The sequence below is a fragment of the Sitophilus oryzae genome, unplaced genomic scaffold (genome assembly GCF_002938485.1).
Source record: "Sitophilus oryzae breed Bouriz unplaced genomic scaffold, Soryzae_2.0 scaffold_2006_pilon_pilon, whole genome shotgun sequence".
NCBI classification, from domain to species: Eukaryota; Metazoa; Arthropoda; class Insecta; order Coleoptera; family Curculionidae; genus Sitophilus; species Sitophilus oryzae.
Window position 1 is genome coordinate 1,260,870 of NW_022146732.1, and position 12,609 is coordinate 1,273,478.

Here is a 12,609-nt window from a genome sequence, read left to right on the forward strand (position 1 = left end):
GAAAATGACAGTTTACACTAAACCAAACGAGATTTAATTTCAAATTTGTCAAAGAAAACTCAATAAAATTGAAAATGACATATATCAAGTTTGCAAAGAAAAGTCTCATGACAACTAGCAACATCTGCCATGACTACCAACGTAACGCTTTTTCATCGACCAATTGGTTTACTTTATGCGACAGTGTGCTGTCTTTTTTAACCAGGATATGAGATTATATTAAGTTTCAAACGAAGTTTTATTGATTAGAAATTTAAGTTGGTAATAGTTTCGACTAGAGATGAGCAAAACTGCGATTTTCCAATCGCAGTTGAAACTGCGATTGTGATTTATAAATCGCTGCGACTGAAACCTGCGATTGCGATTTTGATATTTTTAAATTGGTACGCTGTAAACTGGGAAACTCATTCCCAAATTTTTTTTTATAAAAACTTACAAAGAAACTGTTGGGTGTTTCGATGCCATGTGCCTTTTAAAATTTGTAGTGCTTATTTTTTATATTTTTGCTGCACTCATATTGCACTTAATATTTTCATCAATTGCCAAAAAAATCCACAATTAACTTAGTTTCCTTTTTTTAAACATTTTTGATTAGAACAGAACCAATAAATTTAAAAGGGAAATTAAAAATACATAAAATGTTCAAAATATTCGAATGTGCTTTTCGACAGGCTGTATGTATACTAACGAGAAATTTATTATAAAAAAGGTTGCCGCCAACCTTACAGATAACTAGAAAAAAAAACTGTTTATTTTATCTTTTTTTCTTTTAAAAACATTTTCTTTATACAGGGTGTCCCAGAAATAAGTGCAAATATTTTAACTGGTAATATAGTTCAACCCCAGAAACACGCCTATGAGGTTTTTTTGCGAAAAAAAAATTTTGAAAATTCGAAATTTTTTGGAAATTTTTTTAGTTTTTAGTTAAAAAACATAATTTCTTGATAATATGGCAACATAGGTATTACATTAAATTTGCAAGAAGGAAAATCCAGAAAAGATCCAGAGGTTCTCAAAATTTTAGCAAATTTTTTTTTTTTTGGTAATTTTCAAAGTAAAATAACTCCGTTATTTTGGATTTATTTGATAAACGATAAATAGAAAATATGTTTCTTTTATCGAGATCTACCACCCCTTAAAATATTTGCACTTATTTCTGGGACAGCCTGTATATGTAATTTAAAAGAAGCCGACACGCTGACGGCTTTCATACGACCAGTCCAGTGCAAGTGCAAACTTTCGAACTTTTAGATAAATAAAATGACAATATCACATTTTATTATATTTGAAATTTCTCTAAAATGAAAAAAACTGATTGTACTTTTAAAGGATGAATTTAAATTAACATAGCAGTCGATCCACAACTGTTAATACTGAGAAAACTATATTATATTATATTATGGATTGTTATAAAAATGTTGATAATAATATAATATATAACAAAATGTAATAAATAAAAAGGGCTGAAAAAAGTATCCATATAGCGATTTTTATTGGCTGCTCTTCGTTGACTGCGATGAGCTGCGATTTTCGTTCAGCTCCTCGTTCGCCTGCCGTGTTGATGACTCGGCCGCACAGTGCTTCGAACATATGGCTCTAGAGGACAAAAATCCAAAACTTCTCTTTTATTGTAAGCAATTTATTCAAACTAGGTTTATTTGACACAAATGATGAGTACTCTCATTGTACTAAATGATGATGTTCTTAGTCCCACGTTTATGAAAAAAAAATCTTATAAATAATAATAATGTTGGAGCTGTGTTCCATCTAAGCAAATAATAAGTTATAGTATGAAAACGGTGTAAGTATTAAACAAATTCCTGTGATAAAAAAGAATTGAAATAACATTAGAACATGATTCCTACAATATAAAGCCTAATATAAGATAAAAATGTTTTTCTTTAATGAAAAAGAAACATTAATGTTATATTTAATTAAAAAAAAACTTAAGATACTATAAATTTACTTTAGGACAACAAAATGCATAGATCGTAACTGCTTTGATTCAGGAGAATCACTGCTGACAGAATCTTCCAAATTTATAGTATCCAAATCACAGGTAGATGAAGTATCCTCACATATAAGATATTTCTGTACATCATTTTCTAATATGTTACTTTTTCGCGTTGTTGCTGTTCATTTTGTCGGTATGAGGGGTTCGGATGTTAATAGTTACCTCTTTAATAGACCATATTCATATATTATTTTTTCCTTTTCTTGGGCATGAGATTTTATAATAAATTGAAAGATGGACACTTTTTTTATGCGACGTTTCAATCCAACATACTGGACTTTTTCAGGCACAAGTGGTGTCTCATTTGACTGGAAGGTTCATCAATATCTAATAAGAACATATTTTTTGAAATACAAATAATTTTGAGTTCTTGTCCTTATGATCAAGCCAAGTATTAGCCAGATCGGCATTGCTTATCAATTTTACTCCACCTGAAAAGTATTATAAATAAAGTTCGTCGCAAGCAGACGCAGGTGAACTATACAAAAATTAAAAGTGTATGAATATGGCAACAAAAAATATTCAATAAATACGATATGTTTTGATATGTTTTTTAAATGCCTTTTGAAGTTTGAAAACGTAAAATTTTTATACCCATTTAAGAATCATCTTAAAAAATAAATAAAAACTAAACAATCACGAACTTGTTTAGAAATAAATTTAAAGTACATACCTTGTTTAACAATATTCATAGTGGCTTTCAATTAAGTACGTACCCGTTTAACTCCATAATATACAGAGCTACTATGAATGTTATTCTTTTCACTGATGAGATAATGATCGCAAAATTAATTTTTAGTGAAAATATTTGCTAACAAAAACGCTGTTTATGAAAAATAATATACAGGATGGTTGAACATTGCTATAAGGATAAAATTATATATTCAGATATTAGTAAATTTTAACTTATTTTTTGATTTTTGTCCATGGGACGAAGCACTGTGGGCCTGTGCGAACGAGAATCGCAGTTGCGATTTTCATTCCCAGCTCTTCGTGCGCCTGCTCAGTGCCGTGTCGAGGCACCGGCGCCGCCGCGCCGGTGCGGACGAAAATCGCAATGCTGTGATTTTCGTTCGCAGCTCTTCGTTCGCGTGCCCACTACGATTGCAAATCGCAACTGGTGTAATATTGGTAGCCTAAAAATCCAAAATCGGCAGATAGATGTTTCAATCGCAAGTCGCAGTTTGCTATGGAAAGGAATCGCATGTTGCGATTGCGAATTTACAATCGCTGCGATTAAATCGCAGTTTGCGATTTTCTGCTCATCTCTAGTTTCGACGACTTTGATTATGTGCATGCCAACGTTTATTGATTTCTGTATACTCTAGTTTTACATAATTATAAGATAACTGATGGTTTAAAATAAATTGTTACAAATGTTTATTAACAAATAATAGGCAACAATAAGGAGGTGTCATATTTTATTGATCTCTTTATTTTATTAGAAAAAAAGAAAACGACTGGCAGCCGAAGGTGTTTTGGAACACGACGACGAGTGCAGTCAAGGATCTGACAAGCCCATCGCTGTTATCGAACTTGCTACGGGAAAGAAACTATTTGGTGAAGATGCCCCATTAATGAGTCAATTACAGGTCTGGCTACAACAAAATCCTGGCTGGGAAATCGTCGATACCGACGACGAAGATGACGATTACGATGAACACGGTAAATTCTCGCCAAATTAGATATTTTTACGTTTTTTTCATTGGATTTGTTTGAATAATTTTAACTCAGATTAAATTAATGAATTATTTCCAAGAAAAAATAACACTACACTGTTTAATAAAACTTATTGAGCGATTAGAACTAATGAACAACTAGCACTAATAATTTATCTGTATGTGTCCCTACTAAAGGTGCCCATTCACATACAGTCCGCTGGCAGTCCAGAACTGTCGATTTGCATATCGTAAGTTAAAATTTCTCCATTACAGCAGATTACTTAAATCTCACGGCTGACTGAAGTATATGGCGAAAAATCGACAGTTCCCATCTTTTGACAAGTTGGAAGTTTTTTACTATCAAGATGAGCGATTTAAGTAATAATACGACTTTTTTAATCAATTTTATTGATTTGTATTTGTCTGTGGAAAATTAACAGTAAAGTTTATTCAAAGAGACAGGGAAAAAACTAAAGCTTATACAAAATTGCTGGAATTTTATAAAATTGTTGATGCAAATGCTACTATTGATTCGGTAAAGAAAAAAATAAACAATTTGCGAAGTGCTTTCCGAAAAGAACTTAAAAAGCACAAAAATCAAAGCGTTCGGGTGAATATTTTTTTGTATTTTTCTTTAATATTGTTGCGGACCCGTACCGTGTGAACTCGGCCTTAGGCTTGGCCACTCGGCTATGACTCATACGCCCACCGACGTTCGAAGAACGCCGCTAAGAATTTTCGAGATATGTCTGGACTGTCTGTTTCTCTCATATATAAGCTGTGATATAAGCCGATGCCCGAAACCTGAAGAAGATAGAGATAAATAACCGATCGACGCGTACAGTTACAATCGCCGCGCTAATTCAAAATAAATTTCTGTTAGATAAATTGTAAATAAGTTATAAATAGTTCTTTAAGTCTTTTAATCGTTATTGTTTTTGTTAATTAGTGTTAAATAAATAGTGTTTAAATAAATTGTGACTTTCTATCCACACGGAACCGACGAAAAACGTAACAATATTAAGGGCTTAACCATCTTTAAAAGTTTATTAAAACATGTGTCATCCATTCTGAGGTAGTTTTTAAGGTCATTTGTTGCACTAGTTCTTAATTTTCGCACTTTATTATGTCTAGTCTTCTGTCATTATGTTTAGTCTTCATATGAGATAATTGTATTACGTTGTAACAACCAATCTTTCACCCAGAAACGCTGTTTTGTCTTTGTAATTGGCTCTTACAATAACAAAAACACGAGAAGTGTATTTTTTGTATTTAAAAACATTTTTCACTTCAAGATCATTCAATTAAAACTGACGATATGTTTGTGTGTGTGGGGAAAGCACAGTGTTCCTTCAATTCAAAAACTGACAGTCCCAAAACTGAAGATCGCATCGTTCGATGTAACTGCCTTGTGTGTGACCTGAGAAAGTTTAGATCTTCAGTTCAGATCGTACAGTCCTAGAACTGCCGGCGAACTGTATGTGAATGGGTACTTTCAGGGCTAACTATTTAGGCGCGATTCTCACTCTAACGTACCGCCACCGTCACGTCGAGCCGCCGCACAGTGCTTCGTCCCATGGACAAAAATCGAAAAAAAGTTAAAATTTACTAATATCTAAATATGTAATTTCATACTTATAGCAATGTTCAACCATCCTGTATATTATTTTTCATAAACAGCGTTTTTTGTTAGCAAATATTTTCACTAAAAATAAATTTTGCGATCATTATCTTATATCAGGGAAAAGAATAACATTCATAGTAGTTCTGTATATGGAGTTAAACGGTACGTACTTAATTGAAAGCCACTATGGATATTGTTAAACAAGGTATGTACTTTAAATTTATTTCTAAACAAGTTCGTGATTGTTTAGTTTTTATTTATTTTTTAAGATGATTCTTAAATGGGTATAAAAATTTTACGTTTTCAAACTTCAAAAAGGCATTAAAAAAACATATCAAAACATATCGTATTTATTGAATATTTTTGTTGTCATATTCATACACTTTTAATTTTTGTATAGTTTACCTGCGTCTGCTTGCGACGAACTTTATTTTATAATACTTTTCAGATGGAGTAAAATTGATAAGCAATGCCGATCTGGTTATTACTTGGCTTGATCATAAGGACAAGAACTCAAAATTATTTGTACTTCAAAAAATGTGTTCTTTATTAGATATTGATGAACCTTCCAGTCCAATGAGACAACCACTTGTGCCTGAAAAAGTCCACTATGTTGAAGCGAAACGTGGCATAAAAAAGTTTCCATCTTTCAATTTATCATAAAACCACATACCCAAGAAAACGAAAAAATAATATATGGATATGGTCTATTAAAGAGGTAACTCCCGTAACTCCGTAATTAACATCCGAACCCCTCATACCAACAAAAAGAACAGTAACAACGCGAAAAAGTAACATATTGGAAAATGATGTACAGAAATATCTTATATGTGAGGATATTTCATCTACCTGTGATTTGGATACTATAAATTTGGAAGATTCTGTCAGCAGTGATTCTTCTGAATCAGAGTAGTTACGATCTATGCATTTTGTTGTCCTAAAGTAAATTTATAGTATTGTTACGTTTTTCGTCGGTTCCGTGTGGATAGAAAGTCACAATTTATTTAAACACTATTTATTTAACACTAATGAACAAAAATAATAACGATAAAAGACTTATAGAACTATTTACAAACGATTTATAACTAAGAATTTATTTTGAATTTTAGCGCGTCAACTGTATATTTATAACTGCCCTCTCTAGGTCCACTGCCGCCGGCTTTTATACCGACAGGTAAAAGAAATCTAGAATAGTCCAAAGATCGTTAGGCGCAAAGAGAAGATTTTCGAATGTTCTCGTATGTACGAGTCCATTCTAGTGGGTCTCGGTTCTTCTCGAACGAATGAATCATTGCGGTGTCTATGCGATGTTAAGGTCATCCGAGGGCGGGCCATATTGTGAGGTTAGGTCGAGTCCACACCGGCTCGCAACACTGCCCCCTTCTTAGGCACATGCTCGTCCCGAGATGTATACGGTGAATGAAGGTATTTGCAAAGCTGGCCCCTGGTACATTGCGAAGTCTGGTAGAAATAGCAGTCTACAGTTTTCTCTCCCGATCTCAGCTTTGGGTTGTAGCAGCAAACGAGGATCTCGATTCCCGTAAATCTGAACAAGACTTCAATCATGTTCCGGATTGTACGCCAACTCAAACCATCGAGTCCACACGCCAGCTTCGGAATGGCTAATCGTGCAATGTTGTTGTTTAGCAGGGCTTCTCTCAGTTCAATCAGGGTCTTCCATAGATTGAGATAAGTCGGCTTACTCGGGGACCATTCCTTGGTGACCAGGTAGAAGATGTGCCTTGCTTGACCATGTGCATTGTCGGTTAGCCTCAAGACGCTTCCAACCTCTGGATCCTGTCGGCGTAGTTCTCCGACACGCCCAAACTTCTCATTGAACGTCGCAGCGATTCCTCTGGACATCCGCAAATCTCGAGCCACACAATGAGCGAGCGAATAATCAGGAGGCACGGAAAAGAGGTCTCGTTGATCTTCTTTGGTTACACCATAGCGAGCCTTCTCACTGCTGTTGTATCGGGCCATGAAATCGTCAAAGGACATCTCCGAATCAGGGGGATCAAAGCTGCAGGTTCTCACGGTCCCAGCACGATCTTCTATTTCGCCTTGGTAGGGGCTCAAACGGTTGAAATGGACTACCCTCGGTTTTCCTTTTGGCAATTTTCTGATACGGTATACGACGTCATTAATTCTATCCATGACTTCGTATGGCCCTTCCCACGAGGATTGTAGCTTCGGAGATAACCCACGACGTCTCTGCGGGTTATATAGCCACACCAACTTCCCTGGTTGGTATCCTCCATGCTCAGCTTGAATGTCGTAGTGTTCCTTCATTCGGTCACTAGCACTTTGAATATTTAGGCGGACTCTCTGATGAATGTCGTCCATCCTTTGACGTAGTGTGTGGACATAATCTTCTCCGGCGACTTCTTCTCCCGGTCGGCAACCAAATTTCAGATCACAGGGTAGGCGCACTTCCCGTCCCATAACGATGCTGGCTGGAGTTTGCCCTGTAGATTCTTGGACGGATGAACGGTAGGCCAACAGGAACAGGTGAAGAAATTTGTCCCAGTCTCTTTGGTGGTCAGAGACTACTTTGGCCAGATAACGGTTGATAGTTCTGTTCATGCGTTCAACCATCCCATCGGATTGTGGATGTAGAGCAGTCGTCCTGGTCTTGCGGATGTTCAGGACTTCACAGACGCCTTGGAACAGATTGGACTCAAAGTTTCTTCCCTGATCTGAATGAAGCTCCATGGGAACACCAAACCTGCAGATCCATTCTTTAACAAGGGCATCAGCAATCGTGGACGCTTCTTGATTTGGCAACGCGTAGGCCTCGACCCATTTGCTGAAGTAATCCATTACTACCACAATGTATTTGTTGCCATCGTTCGTCTCCGGGAAAGGACCAGCCACGTCGATCGCTATTCGTTCGAAGGGACTACCAACATTGTACTGGCGCATAGGGGCTTTACCACGCTTTTGTGGCCCATTAATGGCTGCGCAAATGTCACATTTCTTACACCAGGCCCTCACATCTTCTTTGCAGTTCACCCAGTAGAACCGTTCACGCAGCTTGCCAAGTGTCTTGGTAACACCAAGATGTCCTCCGCTGGTTCCATTGTGAACTTCCTCCAAGACTTCTGGGACCCTCTTCTTTGAATGACGATCTGCCTTCTCTCTTCTTGTCCCTCCGGTCTCTCGATCACACGGCGAAGTAGTCCGTTATCTATTACCAAGGAATTCCACTGGGCCCAGTACGACTTTTTTACGTTCGGCGAATATCTGCAAACTTCTTCCCACGTTGGTCTTTGGCCTGTGTTTTTCCAGTTAATTACTAAACCTAATTCTGGGTCACTGGTTTGGTCATTTGCAAGATCTTCGGGTTGCCAACTATCATTAACCACAGTTGTTCTTAGGAGTTTCACTTCTTTCTCTTCTGCTCGGGAACAATGCTTACAGTCCTTAGCGCAAGGTCTTCTGGAAAGTGCGTCGGCATTTCGATGGATTGCCCCAGCTCGATGTTCTGTGTCGAAGTCAAATTCTTGTAATCGTTCAATCCATCTAGCTACCTGCCCTTCAGGATTCTTAAACTGCAACAGCCATTTCAAAGCAGCATGGTCTGTTCTTAACAAGAACTTTCTTCCATAGAGATACTTGTAGAAGTGTTCCACTGCTTTAACTACTGCTAGTAATTCTCGTCTGGTTACACAGTAGTTCCTTTCCGGTTTTGACAAGGTCTTACTAAAATAACCAATGACTTTTTCTTGACCATCCTGGATCTGAGACAGAACAGCGCCTAACGCAACATTGCTAGCGTCGGTATCCAATATAAAGTTTCCGTTGCCAAAGTATGGGTGCACTAGTCAGGGCCTTCTTCAATTTTCGGAATGCCTCGTCAGAATCTGAGTCCCAAGAGAAACGCCTCTCGCCTTCGGTAAGTCTGGTCAATGGTTTTGCGATGGTGGCAAAACCCCGTACATAGCGGCGATAGTATGTGCATAGTCCCAAAAAGCTTCGTAGTTCATGTTTATCTTTAGGTATCGGCCACTCTTCCACTGTCTTGGTCTTCTGTGGATCTACTGCAACTCCTTGGGAGGAGACTACATGGCCCAAGTAGTGTACCTTTTCTTGACACAGATGACATTTCTTGGGGCTAAGTTTCAAACCAGAGCTCCCTAGTCGCTTGAAAACTTCTTCCAAATTCTTCAGATGATCGTCAAAGGATTTCCCAACCACTATGATGTCATCCAGGTACACTAAACAGGTAGTCCAGGATAGTCCCTTTAACACAGACTCCATTAGTCTCTCAAAGGTAGCTGGCGCGTTGCACAATCCAAAAGGCATGACGGTAAATTGCCACAGTCCGGAGCCCACCGAGAACGCTGTCTTCTCTCTGTCTTTCGGCGCCATGTCGACTTGCCAATATCCACTCTTCAGATCTAACGTAGAGAATATCGTTGACCCCGCCAATGTGTCTAGAGTATCGTCTATCCTCGGCAGGGGATAGCTATCCTTCTTGGTAACATTATTAAGTTGCCGATAATCAACACAGAACCTGGTGGTACCGTCTTTCTTCTTTACTAGTACTACCGGCGATGTCCACGGGCTGTTAGATGGTTCGATGACACCCTCTTCTTTCATTTCTCGAAGGATTTTGTCAGCTTCTTCACGTTTGGCGAGCGGCAGTCTACTCGGATTTTGTTTGATTGGTCGTGCATCTCCGGTGTCAATTTTATGTTGTACTAAATTGGTACGACCTCTATGTCCTGCTTCTCCTTTATCAAACACATCTTGATACTTGATTATCAGGTTTCTCAATTTTCTACTATCTTCGGGAAATAATCCCTTAACGTTTACTAACTCCTTAACCATTTTGTCCGGAATTTTTGAAATCGAAACTTTGGAGGCTTCCACGCTTCGAATGACTGAGGAGGCCGAACAACAGTACCCTAACAGGGTTCCCTTCTTCAAGGATACAGAATGATAATTCGTGTTCATTACTCTTACCGGTACAGACTTCTTCGCTCGTAGCAGGGGTTTTCCAACAGCGACCCCTCGTCCTATTTCGCTGTCATGGTTCCTTGGCTCCAACAGAATAATACTCCCATTATTCGTTTTACCTTCCAGGCGACCATCCAAAAATATCTCACAGCGCTCAGGGATCGAAACATCTTCTGCTACTACCACGCGAAGCGTCTCCTCACATTTTCGATGTAGAACCACTTCTTCTTCATTTATTTTCAAAATTTCTTGTTTGAGGTTTAGTTCAAAACCTCTAGTGGTCACGATGTCCATTCCGAGAATAAGTTCATCTTCGATGTCTGCTACTAACACTCGATGATTAAAACAGGTGCTTCCGATAACAAAATTAAGATCTACCTCTCCATGGATGAGAGCGCAGCTTCCTGTAGCTGTACGTAGTCGCCATTGTGTTGTTTTAATCCTTTTTGATGTTTTAAGGATATCCGGCCTGATGATCGTTTTGGTCGCACCCGTATCCAACAGCATGGTCCGTAACTCTCCATCCACGAAACTAGCCACAAAAATGCTGTTGAACTTGTGTTGTAGCGATGCGACTTGAACAGTTTTCGTTGGAACCTGTTGGGTACTGCTCCATATGTGTCCCTTTGATTCGACACTTGGCGAAACCGAGTCCACGTCTTTTTCTTGACAGTGACTTCTTACGTGTCCTGCCTGGCCGCAATTCCAGCAACAAGTCGGTCCTTTCTTGCCCATGTACTCCTCCATGACTTTCCGTACAATGCTTTCCACGGATTTGTCGGAACATTGGTTGACCGCCCGTACTCTCACTAGAGACCGAGAACTGTTTCGCGGCCTCAAATTCTAGGGCACGTGCTAAAGCATCCACCAAGCGCGTTGGGTGGGCTAGAAGAAGCGCTTGCCTTGTCTCCCTGTCACGTAAGCCATCGGAGAATGTCTGTACTGCCAACCGCTCCATAACATTCTCGGGCGTAGCAGGATACGCAAGGCGAACCAGGCGGGCTACGTCGGCTTCAAACTCCTGCAGAGACTCATTTGACTTTTGAATGCGATTTTTTAGCTGTGAATGATAGACATGTTCCAAATGAGCTTGGCCGTACCTCATTTCTAAATGTCGTACCAATTGCTGATAATCTCCCTGTTCCGATGGTGACAGTGTCTGCAGGATATCAGTCGCATCTCCTCGCAGTGCGACAGTCAAAGCGGTAGCCTTTTCAGCGATTGTCCATCCGTCGCTCTCGCAGCGGCCTCAAACTGGCAAAAATAATTGGCCCAAGCGGTTTTTCCGTCAAACTGTGGAGGCTTAATAACTGACTTTGAGATATACTTATTTTCGACTAGTTTCGGTGCCTCCGATGTTTCTTGACATTTTGGTGAATTGGCCTTTTCTATTTCTTGTTTTAAAATTTCGATTTTTCTATTTACATCTTCCTCAATCTCCGTTATTTTGTCTTGTAGTTCCGTAGAATTCTCTATAATCTTATTGTTTAAACTTTCTTCTAAATTAAGTATTTTGTCATTGAAACTGGCTTGTAGATCTTTAGAATTTTCTATGATTTTATCCTCTAAAATATTAATTAAATCCTGGGAATTTTCCATAATTTTATCTTTCAAACTGTCTTCTAATTTTTGAGAATTCTCTGTGATTTTATCTTCTAAATTAACTTCCAAGTCAATTATTTTACTATTCAAATTGTCGTTTAAATTGTCTTGCAATTCCCGGGAATTTTCTGTAATTTTGTCATTCAAACTGTCTTCTAATTTTTGAGAGTTTTCCGTCATTTTAGCTTCTAATTTTTGTAGGCACGAGTCAAGGTCACCTTCGAACTCAAAGCAAAATGTGTCCGGATCCTCGCCTTCCTCCCTTAAAACGTCTCTCAGTCTGGTTTGCAAAATGCTTTTCTTTCCATCTGTCTCGCACTCTCTCTCTTCCAATATGGATTTCAGTTCGGACACTTTCAAGTCTTTCAACAATTTCTTCGCAGCCATTGTTAGTCTTTTTATTTTTCTAGTCTATCACACACGCCACACCTGACACCAATTGTTACGTTTTTCGTCGGTTCCGTGTGGATAGAAAGTCACAATTTATTTAAACACTATTTATTTAACACTAATGAACAAAAATAATAACGATAAAAGACTTATAGAACTATTTACAAACGATTTATAACTAAGAATTTATTTTGAATTTTAGCGCGTCAACTGTATATTTATAACTGCCCTCTCTAGGCCACTGCCGCCGGCTTTTATACCGACAGGTAAAAGAAATCTAGAATAGTCCAAAGATCGTTAGGCGCAAAGAGAAGATTTTCGAATGTTCTCGTATGTACGAGTCCATTCTAGTG

The 12,609-nt window shown here is 38.3% G+C and overlaps 1 protein-coding gene across 1 annotated transcript in view; it reads left to right on the plus strand.

The window, feature by feature from the left end:
• Positions 1–12,609, plus strand: part of LOC115883870 (ATP-dependent helicase brm-like) — a 220,412-nt gene that overhangs the window by 177,400 nt on the left and 30,403 nt on the right. Inside the window, exon 14 of the mRNA XM_030902283.1 lies at positions 3,460–3,679. Within this exon, the coding sequence (XP_030758143.1) occupies positions 3,460–3,679 (220 nt within the window). The remainder of the gene's footprint in view (positions 1–3,459; positions 3,680–12,609) is intronic.